Source organism: Stegostoma tigrinum, chromosome 1 (genome assembly GCF_030684315.1).
Source record: "Stegostoma tigrinum isolate sSteTig4 chromosome 1, sSteTig4.hap1, whole genome shotgun sequence".
In the NCBI taxonomy this organism is placed as follows: Eukaryota; Metazoa; Chordata; class Chondrichthyes; order Orectolobiformes; family Stegostomatidae; genus Stegostoma; species Stegostoma tigrinum.
Genome location: NC_081354.1, coordinates 125,774,785 through 125,789,484, shown reverse-complemented (window position 1 = coordinate 125,789,484; position 14,700 = coordinate 125,774,785). Strand labels below are relative to the sequence as shown.

Below are 14,700 nucleotides of genomic sequence, written 5' to 3'. Positions count from 1 at the left end.
AATCTCAGTCTAATTCCCCTGAGATGCTGCTTGGCCTGCTGTGTTCATCCAGCCTCACATTTTATCATCTTGGAATTCTCCAGCATCTGCAGTTCCCATTATCTCTCAGTCTAATTCCACTTGTCTTTTCCCCAAATCAAATGGCAACTTAAACTAAGTTATTTTTCTCTTAAGAAGTCTGCAGCGTGGGAGACAATCGTGAGTTAATACAGAAGGGAACTGCAAGCGATCTTAATTCACCAAGTTTGCTCTCCCCTCCCCTCCCCGTCACCCCGCTGTCCGCCCAATTCCACTTCGCCTTCTTTGCCCGTACAATGGAGGCAGTGCCTGCTTTCCTGCTGAAATCCTGGACGCCCAAAGGCCGAATCTTTGCCGTCTTCACTTGCATGCTGATGTGCCTCGCCGCATTATGTTTCCTTCAGCTCAAACTCTCTAACCCCAAAAACAAAGATTTTTATTCTTTCCAAGTCCTGAATTCCAAAGGGAAGCTCGTCTCCTTGGAAAAGTACAGAGGCAAAGTGAGTTGCATCAGAATCTTGGCTTCTTTGGCGTTTTTGAACGAGTATTTTTTTAAAACCGCATCGTTCGTTTTACTGCGAAGATTCTTCTCAAGATGTATATCTGTAGGTGTTGGATTTTATTTTCACTACTGTCTGTTTGCGGTGACTGGGTTTGCATTGTAAAACTGAGGCAGTCACACCCAAAAATAAACCTTTTTGTTTTCATAATAGATTATATTTTGTTTGAAAACAACCATCCCATTCTCCTTTGGGATTGATTGTTCAGCAGCTATTGTTTGTTGAAGTATTTTTGCATCAAGCAGTTTAAGACATTTTGCGTGTGTGTTTATGTGTATTTCGTCCCTCCAGGCTTCTCTGGTTGTAAACGTGGCGAGTAACTGCGAGCATACAGAAAAGAATTATCAAGCCCTCCAAGAGCTGCAGAGAGAGTTTGGGCCCATGCATTTCAACGTGCTGGCGTTCCCTTGCAACCAGTTCGGAAAATCAGAGCCCGGCAGTAACTCCCACATCAACAGTTTCTCGAAAAACACTTATGGAGTCAGTTTCCCCATATTCGGCAAGATCAAAGTGTTAGGCAACGAGAGTGATCCTGCGTTTCGCTATCTCATAGGTAAGGCAGCTTCACCAGTGCCAAATTCTTGCCTAGTTTCTTGATAAAACAATAATTTTATTTACCCTAAATAACAGCCGAAAGAACTGCGGATGCATCTATTATTTTTCTCCACAGATGCTGCCAGACGTGCTGAGCTTTTTCTCTAATTTTATTTACTTACCTATTCACAAATAATCGTGTGAAATGAAATATTTGTTCTTCATTTCAGTTGTATTTATGGACAACATTGTTCAAAATCGATATATTGTGCTTTAAAATTCATTTGACTTGTCTGTTAACTATCTCTGCTACTTCATTCCCATCACTGAAACAAATCTCACCCAAGTCACTCCCTTGACCTTCCAAATTATTATCTGGAGGATTGCAATACAAGGGATAAAACCTGATTATAAATCAGTAAGAAGTTGTTAGACTATTCCTGGAGCAAAGTCATGAAGGGAAAATCCAGCAAAATGCTGGAAATTGGAAATAAAAGCAGAAAGTGCTACAGAAACTTGAGATGAAACGCCAATTGACTCACCACAGAGGCAAACGTACTTGCTGAGTTTCTATAGCGTTTTGTACTTAAAAGCCTGGAGTCCTTGTACAAGGGGACTGTAGTGTGGTGGTAATTTTAGGAGACACTAATTGAAAGGCCTGGACAAATGTTCCAGGGACATAGGTTCAAATCCCACCACAGTAGCTGGAAGAATTTAAAATCATTTGAACAAAATAAAATATGAACTATATAAGACTATAAGACATAGGAGTGGAAGTAAGGCCATTCAGCCCATTGAGTCCATTCCGCCATTTAAATCATGGCAGATGGGCATTTCAACTCCACTTATCCACACTCTCCCTGTAGCCCTTGGTTCCTTGTGCGATCAAGAATTTATCAATCTCTGCCTTGGAGGCATTTAACATCCCCGCCTCCACTGCACTCCGTGGCAATGAATTCCACAGGCCCACCACTCTCTGGCTGAAGAAATGTCTCCTCATTTCCATTTTAAATTTACCCCCTCTATTTCTAAGGCTGTGCCCACGGGTCCTAGTCTCCCCGCCTAACGGAAAGAACTTCCCAGCGTCCACCTTTTCTAAGCCGTACATTATATAGCTAGTCTTAGCTTTGTAGTTTGTTCCACTGAAAGTAAATTCTTCCAGCTACAGTGCTGTGATTTGAACCTGTGTCACTAGAACATAAAGATGGTCTTAGCTTCATGATTAACAATCAGCAACAAAAAAAGGGTCATAATGGTCCTGAGGAAAGCGAATCTGCCTTGCTGCCACAAGACCAGAAGAAATAGGAACAGCAATGGGCTGTTCAGCCCCTTGAGTATGCTCTGCCATTCAATAGGATCATGGCTGAGCCACCATTCTTCACATTTACTTTACTGGCTTGTCCCGATAACTCCTGATTCCCAGACGGATCAAGAACCTAATAAGGCCATAGCTACATGTGATTCCAGATCCACAACGGTATGTTGATTCTGAAATGGCCCAGCAAACCACCTATTTCAGTGACAGTTAGGTGTGGGCCAACAAATGTTGGTCTTGCCAGTGACACCCAGTTCTCATGAAAGAATAATTAAAATTGTTCAGTCCTAAACTTTGGAACGATACCTTGACATTAGGTGACCGCTGCCCTCCCACCAATGACTAAGGGTTAAATTATAATAAAAGATTATATAAATGAGGAATGTGATCACCAGAATTTAAGGGGTAATTTGACCCAAGTTTTTAAGTTATTAGGGAGAACTGGTAAAGCCAGAAGAAAGACACTAAGTGGGATCTTCCCGGCCCTTGAAAGACTTGGGCATTGCTGAGAAAGTCAGGAAAATTGCATGAGGTTAGCAGTGAGGAGCTTCTCATCATCAAGAGGTAAATGTCCCATTTTCTAATCAAGCTGTGAATGTTGAGATGAGATTCTTGCATGTGGGTGCAGTGAGAAGCCTGTTAACGTGCATTCTCATCCTCAATATTATATCATTTTGGATTCACAGTTTCCCATTCTGCCTGCCAAGCAGAAACTAGACTGTTCCCGAAATGAAATCAGAGTTGTTTCCTGGTGACTGCAGCTTGCTGCTTGCTACTCTGGCCCTCCATCATCTCAGACCATGCTCCATGCAGAGGGGCCTCCGGTACCACTAGTCAGCAGAACCTTCAGGCCCCTGACAGCCAGGCAGCGTGCCAATTACCTTCTCTCTGGGGCAGAAAGAACCAAAACATTCAGGGCAGCTGCAGCCTGTTGACATTTGTCCTGGTGCACAGATGACCAGTAAAGATGGCATCTGCTCAGGAAAACCAGGAGAACCCAAGAGTAGCTAATACCTCTGCCTATGGAAAGGGAGAGAATAAAGAACAAAGAGAACAAAGAAAATTGTAGCACTGGAACAGGCCCTTCGGCCCTCCAAGCCTGTACCGATTGAGATCCTCTGTCTAACCAGTCATCTATTTTCTAAGAGATTATGGGAACTGCAGATGCTGGAGAATCCAAGATAACAAAGTGTGGAGCTGGATGAACACAGCAGGCCAAGCAGCATCTCAGGAGCACAAAAGCTGACATTTCGGGACTAGACTCTTCTTTAGAGAGGGCGATGGAGTGAGGGTTCTGGAATAAATAGGGAGAGAGGGGAAGGCGGACCGAAGATGGAGAGAAAAGAAAATAGCTAGAGAGGAGAGTATAGGTGGGGAGGTAGGGAGGGGATAGGTCAGTCCAGGAAAGACGGACAGGTCAAGGAGGTGGGATGAGGTTAGTAGGTAGGAAATGGAGGTGCGGCTTGAGGTGGGAGGAAGGGATGGGTGAGAGGAAGAACAGGTTAGGGAGGCAGAGACAGGCTGGGCTGGTTTTGGGATGCAGTAGGGGGAGCGGATGAGCTGGGCTGGTTGTGTGAGGCAGTGGGGGGAGGGGACAAACTGGGCTGGTTTTGGGATGCGGTGGGGGAAGGGGAGATTTTGAAGCTGGTGAAGTCCACATTGATACCATTGGGCTGCAGGGTTCCCAAACAGAATATGAGTTGCTGTTCCTGCAATCTTCAGGTGGCATCATTGTGGCACTGCAGGAGGCCCATGATGGACATGTCATCTAAAGAATGGGAGGGGGAGTTGAAATGGTTTGCGACTGGGAGGTGCAGTTGTTTATTGCGAACTGAGCGGAGGTGTTCTGCAAAGCGGTCCCCAAGCCTCCGCTTGGTTTCCCCAATGTAGAGGAAGCCACACCGGGTACAATGGATACATGGTTCCCATGGCCACCCCACTTGTCTGTAGGAAGTGGGAGGAATCGAAAGAGAAGTTGTTGAGGGTGAGGCCGAATTCGGCTGGGCACACCCGCATGGGCCCAAGCTATGCCTGCCTCTTTGTAGGTCACGTGGAACAGTCCCTCTTCCGTACCTACACGTGCCCCAAACCACACCTCTTCCTCCGTTACATTGATGACTGTATCGGCGCCGCCTCTTGCTCCCCAGAGGAGCTCGAACAGTTCATCCACTTCACCAACACCTTCCACCCCAACCTCAAGTTCACCTGGGCCATCTCCTACACATCTCTCGTCCTCCTGGACCTCTCAGTCTCCATCTCAGGCAACCAGCTTGAAACTGACGTCCATTTCAAGCCCACTGACTCCCACACCTACCTAGAATACACCTCCTCCCACCCACCCTCCTGCAAAAATTCCATCCCGTATTCCTAATTCCTCCGCCTCCGCCGCATCTGCTCCCAGGATGAGGCGTTCCACTCCCACACATCCCAGATGTCCAGGTACTTCAAGGACCGCAACTTTCCCCCCACTGTGGTCGAGAACGCCCTTGACCACGTCTCCCACATTTCCCGCAACACATCCCTCACACCCCGCCCCCGCCACAACCGCCCAAAGAGGATCCCCCTTGTTCTCACACTCCACCCCACCAACCTCCGGATACAATGCATCATCCTCCGACACTTCTGCCATCTACAGTCCGACCCCACCACCCAAGACATTTTTCCATCCCCACTCTTGTCTGCTTTCCGGAGAGACCACTCTCTCTGTGACTCCCTTGTTCGCTCCACACTGCCCTCCAACCCCACCACACCCGGCACCTTCCCCTGCAACCGCAGGAAGTGCTACACTTGCCCCCACACCTCCTCCCTCACACCCATCCCAGGCCCCAAAATGATTTTCCATATTAAGCAGATGTTCACCTGCACATCTTCCATTGCGGTATACTGTATCCATTGTATCCGGTGTGGCTACCTCTACATTGGGGAAACCAAGCGGAGGCTTGCGGACCACTTTGCAGAACACCTCCGCTCGGTTCGCAATAAACAACTGCACCTCCCAGTCACAAACCATTTCAACTCCCCCTCCCATTCTTTAGATGACATGTCCATCATGGGCCTCCTGCAGTGCCACAATGATGCCACCTGAAGATTGCAGGAACAGCAACTCATATTCTGTTTGGGAACCCTGCAGCCCAATGGTATCAATGTGGACTTCACCAGCTTCAAAATCTCCCCTTCCCCCACCGCATCCCAAAACCAGCCCAGTTCGTCCCCTCCCCCCACTGCCTCACACAACCAGCCCAGCTCATCCGCTCCCCCTACTGCATCCCAAAACCAGCCCAGCCTGTCTCTGCCTCCCTAACCTGTTCTTCCTCTCACCCATCCCTTCCCCCCACCTCAAGCCGCACCTCCATTTCCCACCTACCACCTCATCCCACCTCCTTGACCTGTCTGTCTTCCCTGGACTGACCTATCCCCTCCCTACCTCCCCACTTATACTCTCCTCTCCACCTATCTTCTTTTCTCTCCATTTTCGGTCCGCCTTCCCCTCTCTCCCTATTTATTCCAGAACCCTCACCCCAACCCCCTCTATGATGAAGGGTCTAGTCCCGAAACGTCAGCTTTTGTGCTCCTGAGATGCTGCTTGGCCTGCTGTGTTCATCCAGCTCCACGCTGTTATCTATTTTCTAAGGGCTTGTATCCTTTTGCTCCCCGCCCATCCATGTACCTGTCCAGATACATCTTAAAAGATGCTAATGTGTCTGCGTCTACCACCTCCACTGGCAACACGTTCCAGGCACCCACCACCCTCTGCCTAAAGAACTTTCCACGCATATCTCCCTTAAACTTTCCTCCTCTCACATTGAACTCATGACCCCTAGTAATTGAGTCCCCCACTCTGGGAAAAAGCTTCTTGCTATCCACCCTGTCTATACCCCTCATGATTTTGTAGACCTCTATCAGGTCCCCCCTCAATCTCTGTCTTTCTAATGAAAATAATCCTAATCTACTCAACCTCTTCATAGCTAGCACCCTCCATACCAGGCAACATCCTGGTGAACCTCCTCTGCACCCTCTCCAAAGCGTCCACATCCCTTTGGTAATGTGGAGACCAGAACTGCACATAGTACTCTAAGTGTGGCCGAACCAAAGTCCTATACAACTGCAACATGACCTGCCAACTCTTGTACTCAATACCCGTCTGATGAAGGAAAGCATGCCATATGCCTTCTTGACCACCCGATTGACCTGCATTGCCACCTTCAGGGTACAATGGACCTCAACACCCAGATCACTCTGTTCATCAGTTTTCACTCGGACTGTTCCATTTACTGTATAGTTCTCCCTTGAATTAGATCATCCAAAATGCATCACCTCGCATTTGCCCGGATTGAACTCCATCTGCCATTTATCTGCCCAACTCTCCAGTCTATCTATATTCTGCTGTAATCTCTGACAGTCCCCTTCGCTATCTGCTACTCCACCATTCTTAGTGTCATCTGCAAACTTGCTGATCAGACCATCTACACATTCCTCCAAATCATTTACGTATATCACAAACAACAGTGGTCCCAGCACAGATCCCTGTGGAACACCACTGGCCACAGGTCTCCAATTTGAGAAACTCACTTCTACTACTACTGTCTGTATCCTGTTGCCCAGCCAGTTTTTTATCCATCTAGCTAGCACACCCTGGACCCCATATGACTTCACTTTCTCCATCAGCCTGCCAGGGGGAACCTTATCAAACGCCTACTGAAGTCCATGTGTATGACATCTACAGCCTTTCTGTCATCAATCAACTTTGTCACGTCCTCAAAGAATTCTATTCAGTTGGTAAGACATGACCTTCCCTGCACAAAACCATGTTCCCTATCACTGATAAGCTCATGTTCTGCCAAATGGGAATAGATCCTATCCCTCAGTATCTTCTCCAGTAGCTTCCCAACCACTGACGTCAGGCTGTCCGGTCGATAATTACCTGGATTACCCTTGCTACCTGCTTAAACAAGGGAACAACATTAGCAAGTCTCCAGTCCCCCCAGACCTCACCCATATCTAAGGATGCTGCAAAGATATCTGTTAAGGCCCCGGCTATTTCCTCTCTCGCTTCCCTCAGAATCTGAGTGGGGCATTGTTGGGGTGCAGTGCTGAGGTAATGAGGCAGTTCAGGATGATAGTGAAAACCTGCTAAAGCTTATGGAGAGAAATGCTTCATGAAACTTGCCAAAATTGACACAGTGGATTTATGATAAGATTTAGCCATTCTGTCCACTGGTTGGAGAGTTGAAAACTAGAATGATATAATCTAAGAGCTAGAACTCATCCTTTCAGGGGTGGCATCAGGAATTACAAAAACTGGTGGTAGCAGTTTAGAACACTGTTCCAGAAGTGGCAATTGATCATTTTAACCCTGAGATTGAGGCCTGGGATATAGAACATGGGTGGGTGATAGTATTAGGTCACAAATCAGCAATGATTTCATTAAATGGCAGACTCAAAGAGCTAAATGTTCAACTCCTTGTGTTTCACTCCCTTTTTTTTCAATCCTCCATCAAATCCAACTTGTCTCATCAAGGGACTTGCCTTCTTCTCCCTCCACTTCATTTTTAGTAAACACCTGATGACCAACGTACCTTGCTGATAGCCAGCCTTGGCCAACTTAGTCATTGATCCAGTCTGTTCGGGCTTGCCAAAGTCTTAATACCCTCCTCTCAAAAAGCTAGCCTCCAGTCTCTCCATATTGTACTTAATAGCACTCCATCCCATTTTTTTAATTCTATCCTAAACATATTGTCTCATAGCTAAGTGTCCATCCCCATTTGCTTAAACCTAAATACTGTCATTATATTAAAACAGCCTTAACTTGGGTGACAAATGGAATCCCTCTGTTATTTTGAGCAAGGTACTCTGTCACTCCTTATCCATTTTGCTCCCACTGCCACTTTTGATACATTCGACAATACCTTCCTGCTCCAACGTCTGGTGTCAGAAGTCATGTGCATGTGTGACTGCTACTGTTTAGTTCCAGTCTTATTGTCCAATCACAGTCAGAGCCTCTCTAACATTGCACTTCCCATTGACGCTGTGCCACAGCAAGAGATATTCCAAGACCCATCCATGTTGCTTCCCTTTGGGTATATCAACAACAGATCAATATCCAGCCCTTTTAGATGACACCCACCTCAATAGTGTATTTTCATTTTTTTTAGCTTCGTGTCTGTTTCACTCAGGTACACAAAGGTGTTGAACTGTGTAGGCACTTGGTTCTGGGATTTGTTCCCTCAACCTTTCTGATTTTATACTTCTTTCTGCTCTTTGATATCTATCCCTTTATGCAACCTTTTAGCCACCTGCCATAATTGTTAATTACAATGGCTTAGCGTCATGTTTTACTTGATGAAGTATGTTCGGATTCTTTAGGAGATTAAAGATGTTAGGTAAGTGCAAGTTATTGTTAATTTCCTTGGCCAATTCTAAATATTAAAATAATTCCTATGTTTAAGAAGTGTAGAGAGAAATTTGGAGTAAATACATTTGGTGTTTACATAGAAATGTTAGTGAAAGTAATTTGAATTTTAATGTTTTTAATGCAATCTAGGTAAAATGTTAGAAAATACCTTAATTTTAATTTTAACTTGTAAGACTGCTTGAAGTTGCTGTATGAGATACATTATGAAGTAACTTCTGAATACCATGTGCAAAACCACACCTTATCAAATGAAAGATCCCCATTGACAATGCAACCGTTGAAATAAATTGAATTTTAATTTTTCTGCTCATTATGACCAAATAAGTCAATCTATTTTTCAGCAACATAATAGCTTTATCAGCTAATCCATTTGGAAAGCTACATATCCAAGCCATAAGACCACAAGATAGAGGAGCAGATGTGAGCTACTTAGTCCAACAAAAATAGAAGTTGCTGGTAAAGCTCAGCAGGTCTGGCAGCATCTATGAAGAAAAAATCAGAGTTAACGTTTCAGGTCTGGTGACCCTTCCTCAGAACTAGGAAAAGAGTCACCGGACCTGAAATGTTAACTCTGACTTTTTCTTCACAGATGCTGCCAGACCTGTTGAGCTTTTCCAGCAACTTCTATTTTTGTTCTTGATTTACAGCATCTGCAGTTCTTTCAGTTTTATTAGGTTACTTAGTCCATTCAGTCTGCCCCACCATTTCAATGGCTGATATGACAATCCTGAACTCCACTTTACTGTCTTTTACCCATAGCCCTTGATTCCCTTATTAATTTAAACGCTGCCTATCTCAGCCTTGAATACACTTAACAGCCCACCTTCTGCAGCACTCATGGTATAAAGATTTTCACAGATGCATTGGCCTCTGAGACAAGAAGTTCTCATCTCTATATTAAATGGGCAGCCCTTATCCTGAGGTTATGATGTGTCAGACAGGTCATCTAAACACTAAAAATAAACTCAGTTGGAAAATAAGCTGATGTGGCAGCAATCTCCGTTACTGTTTTTGTTCTAAATTACAATGTTATTTCCATAAAGTGCTGACTGAAAAACATGGAGACATGCCACTTATATAACATCAGCTAAGCTTTTACTGCCCAATGTACATACCTCTGAAACATAGGTTTTCCTTCTATTGCCCTTTGCACATCCCATGGAATAATTATAACTTATTACAAACAGATCCAAATGTTATTGTGTCCATTTCAATGCTTAAATATTGTCCAGCACCCAAAAGTATTGAATTTATTTAGTTATAGTTAAATGCAGTACCATGTTGTTACATTGTAGCACTTTCCATTAAACACACTTGAGCACTGATCAGAATGAGCAATGGCATTTCCATTGAGAGATAATGAGAACTGCTGGAGAACCCGAAATAACGAAGCGTGGAGCTGGATGAACCCAGCAGGCCAAGCAGCATGTTCGGCACTCCTAAGATGCTGCTTGGCCTGCTGTGTTCATCCAGCTCCACACCTTTGTTATCTCAGCATTTCCTTTGACTTTGAATTACCCTTCCCACACACCTGCCACACTTTAGTGGAAGAACAACAACAGCAATCTGCATTGATTAACAATTTGCCTCTTAAGCAGGTCAAACTTCAGAAAGATGTTTCACAGGAGCATTTTCAAACAATATTTAACACCATGCTACAGAACGATACTTTAGGAGAGATGGCCAAAGTCTGGTTCAAAGCGTTAAGTTCTAAAGATTGACTTCAAGGAGGAAAGGGGGAGTGCATTTAGGGAGGGAATTTCAGAGTCCAGGGTAGCGTCTCACCTTGAGAGTGAACAGCGGTGGACCTTTATGTACATGGATGGAAAAGAAGGACTAGGAAGTAGAAAGCTGATGCTGCCTGGCCTGCTGTGTTCATCCAGCTCTACACCTTGTTATCTCAAGTTCTCCAGCATTGGCTGTTCCTACTATCTTTTGATGGCTGTACTGAGATGTCAGAAAGTAGGCTGTCACATATACTGGGTGATCACACTGCCAATAGGGAAGGGCTAGATGGGTGTGTTGATGACGATGCAGATTGTTATGTTAATGACATCTATCACAAGCCCCTCATAACCATATTCCTAAAGGAAGTTCTCTTATTGATCCTTCCAGTGTTTCCAGCCCTCCTGCTGGTCATGTTTTGCTTCCACACTGACTTGACATTATAGCTCAGAATCTTTTACTTCCCTCGCCTCAACATGCCATTGCAAGGGCATAAAGTCATTCCAAGGGATAACTAATCAGGGACACCCTTAAGCTTTTTCAGACAAGCAGCAAAGTACATGACTTGTTTCTATGAGCTCTCCCCAAATGCTCACAAATCTTTGTTGTGTTGTGTTTTTTAGTCTAGAGTCATTTAGTTTAATTCCCTTTATTTATTTCCCTTCTGTAGTCTAATTAGCTTGTATTTGTCCTTATCAGGTATCATTTTACACTCTCAGCCTGCTTGCCACTCCAGCCAGATTAGCTCTGATGAAGGGTCTTGACCTGAAACGTCAGCTTTTGTGCTTCTGAGATGCTGTTTGGCCTGCTGTGTTCATCCAACTTCACACTTTGTTATCTTTCCTTTGCGTTTAGCTTACTATTTTTTAGTGTTTGGAAAAACACTTCTTCCTCCCAAATTGGTGTCATCCATAACCTTAGTTTTCTTTTTACCTCTTTCTTTAGATCATTTGTAGATATTACAAGCTGCAATGGCCATAACACTAATCTCTCTGGCTCCCAAAAATTAACCACTTGCTATTTTGATGATAGTCCTCGACTTTTACTGATTTAGTCAATTGTAAGTTGACCTCAGAAATAAGTCTCCTCGTCGATATCTTCATTACCATAAAAACTAATTATTTGTTCATTTCTTCTTTGTACTTTAGATACTACAAATATGGAACCTCGGTGGAATTTTTGGAAATATCTAGTTAACCCAAAGGGTCAGGTGATAAAGGTCTGGCGAACTGAAGATCCCATGGCAACCATCAAACAGGAAGTATCAGAATTAGTAGCAAAAATCATATTGAAAAAAAGAGATGAATTTTGAAACAGAACAGCAGTAACTGACAACTTGTCTGGAAGCTAAAAAAGGATCACCGATCTTAAAGCACTTAGGCTGTATTTCAATTTAACATAGCAGTGAACTTCACAGTTCTGAAATATCCAGACACCTGAAGATAATGTGAGATTTCAAAATGGATATTCCGATCTAAAATTATCTAGTCAGGTGATCAGCTCTTCCTACAGGTGTTTTCCAGTGAGCTTTACGTACAATGGAGTAAGTAATTTTTTTTATGAGCTAAAACCAATTGACATTTAAGGTGATCTGCTCTCCTAAATAATAATGTCTCATTATAAATTTGAAGAATACCATTCTAGCTTTGCAGATCATTGTCAAATACCATTGCACATACATCAACAAATTGTGATAATCCTGAAATCAATTTAAATTGTTATGTGTAATAAAAGATAACCACTAAAAATAAACAGATTTTCTTGCAATTGCATTTTTTATGCAAGCATTTACCATTGTATAAATCAGTTGTGATTCAAAACTAACATCTTTCTGGTTTCAAGTATGTAAATGCATTGTATATCTTTCAATTAAAGGGTGCTGGAATATTTTGTATATGGACTCAGATCCTGCGACAGACAAAACACGTCACAAACACAGATTACTCGTCACCATGGTGACTATTAGAAATGTTTGCCCTAAAGTAGATGCACTACCTTTTCAAGAACAAATAGCTGCACTGCTAATTTGGACACATTATTTCAATTCTGGAAGATACAGTTTAATAGCATATTTTGGTTGTGATTGTTGATTTATCAGTAAATGTTTCACTTTTGCATATTTGAGATAGTAACAAGCAAGTCTTTTTTATTTGGATGACAATTGCCTTAAATCTCTAGATATAGCACTTAAATTTAAGTGCCCGTTTTTGCATGATAACTATGTAATATCCGTGGGTTTGTGTTCATGTTCACTTCATAGCGACATTAATTTACAGACTGTAGGTTGTACAGATTACTGTTACTGGCTAAGGGCTAGTTTGATGTCATATTTGTACATGTTCCTATGTATGATCCAATCATTTTCATTGCAAGTCCCAAGACTGACAGCGTGTGTACCTAAGGAAAAGTTACAGCTTCAAAAAGGTCACATTCACCATTCAAAGAAATGAGTACAGGTTAGTCTACTGTAATTCAAGAAAATAAATTTCTGTAATGTGCTCCATCATGTGTTGTAACACTCTCAAAGAAAGCATTTTTTCTCATTGCAGTGATTGTATCGTCCTTTTTCATATGTTGTATATTGAATAAAATTGCGGCTGGCCAAGGGTGTGTGGAGACATTAGTACACGTTGCTAGTTTCTGATGATATTCATCATTTACTTGCATTGCTTACAAAAGTGATTTATGATGTAAAGATCTCATGTTTGTTATTTAAACAGTTCAGTTTGGATAGGCGATTTATCAATACTATGAAATAAAAATTAGTCCAGCATGTGCTTTAGATAATTTGGTCTGAAAACTTCCCTGATGGATGAAATTGGATGTAGTTTTTTGGAGCACTTTGAGTTTTCTGGACAGTAACAATTTTGGACAATTGTGAGAAAAGCAAAACATTACTCATGTCCATCTTGACATGACAAGAGGTTCAGGAGCTCTTCTCATTGCCATCCCAATCTCTAGGAACTATACAGTCATTCCCAAGTCCATGTTACTCCTTTTCACTCTCAATTACTCTTCAGCTATCCCTTAAATATCATTTTCTCACTCTTTATATCACTTAAATGTTACTTTCTTTTCACTACACTTTATCCCTTAGTATTTCCTTCAGTATTATACTTGCTTCTAGTTTGCTCTGTGTCTCTGTCACTGTTCTGCATCTGTTATTTTCTGTTTGTGTTTCTGTCCTCAATACTATCGTCTAGACCAAAATAGTCAAAAGAATAGTCAAAATTGCCACTGATATGAGAGCTAGAAATTGCCTTGCTGAACCTTAAGCTTGAAGTTGGAAGTTATGTATTTATGATTGGTCTGCTACACCTCCACGGATATTGTCAACATCAAGCCTGGTTACATAGATGAGGATGGGTATGGTGTAGTCTGCTTATTGAAAAGAATGTATTCAGGATTGCGATTGTGAAGTAATATGGGAGGGGAATATCTCAGAGCACTGAGACGGGGGAATGGATAAGTAGATGCTTTTTCTAGGAATGTTTGAATTTCAGAAGACATAACTCAAGATATTACCACACTGAATTTTGAGACATTTGTTAATATGTTTTTAAAATGTGAGAGATTTAGTTCTAGTGAGACCTGTAGCTGTCTTCTGTGTTCAGAAGCTTTCTGTTCAATGACAGCAAATGTGATTGCAACACAGTAACTGTGATGTTGTACAAAAAGAAGAAAAACCCTGATGGGTCACACTTTTCCAGTTTATTCAATGGTCAAGGTATTTGATCTCTAGAAAAATCTTGGTGGCAGTGTTATTGTGCAGGATTCTGTAAGAAATAAAAGTATATATTTATGTGTATCTCAACGTGACTCCAAATCTCGAGCTTTGTATACAATATCTGCAAAAACAATAAACAAACTTTATTTTGAATGCTTGTTATATTTCGTGTAGTGTCATGAATTTATATGCTGTCCTCAATATGTGCTTGCATTGCACGCTTATCAGTACACAAGCAAGAGATAATGTACGCTACAATGTCCACAAGCAGAATTTATCCCACATCTGTTCTGAGTGCTAGCAGGTTCCCTGACAAATGAGGTTGACTATAAGCCATAGTTTCTTCCTTCTCAATGGTGGCAAGACCAATGTCATCTTTTCAAACTGGAACTTATGACTTACTGCATGA

At 42.6% G+C, this 14,700-nt stretch overlaps 2 protein-coding genes across 3 annotated transcripts in view; one reads left to right on the top strand and one right to left on the bottom strand.

Annotated features, from left to right (window-relative positions):
• LOC125458676 (cell division cycle protein 20 homolog) overlaps nucleotides 1–14,700 on the bottom strand; it is a 104,765-nt gene that overhangs the window by 78,288 nt on the left and 11,777 nt on the right. The gene's annotated exons all lie outside the window — the stretch shown is intronic.
• Nucleotides 280–14,453, top strand: LOC125458686 (probable glutathione peroxidase 8-B). The gene is made up of 3 exons (XM_048544145.2): nucleotides 280–518; nucleotides 870–1,131; nucleotides 11,713–14,453. The coding sequence occupies exons 1-3, from the start codon at nucleotides 315–317 to the stop codon at nucleotides 11,874–11,876; spliced, it is 630 nt and encodes a 209-aa protein (XP_048400102.1). The 5' UTR covers nucleotides 280–314; the 3' UTR covers nucleotides 11,877–14,453.

Coding starts and splice junctions, on each gene's coding strand:
- LOC125458686 (XM_048544145.2), top strand. CDS start 315: ATGGAGGCAGTGCCTGCTTTCCTGCTGAAATCCTGGACGCCCAAAGGC. Junction 519..869: donor TGGAAAAGTACAGAGGCAAA/GTGAGTTGCATC, acceptor TCGTCCCTCCAG/GCTTCTCTGGTTGTAAACGT. Junction 1,132..11,712: donor TGCGTTTCGCTATCTCATAG/GTAAGGCAGCTT, acceptor TTTGTACTTTAG/ATACTACAAATATGGAACCT.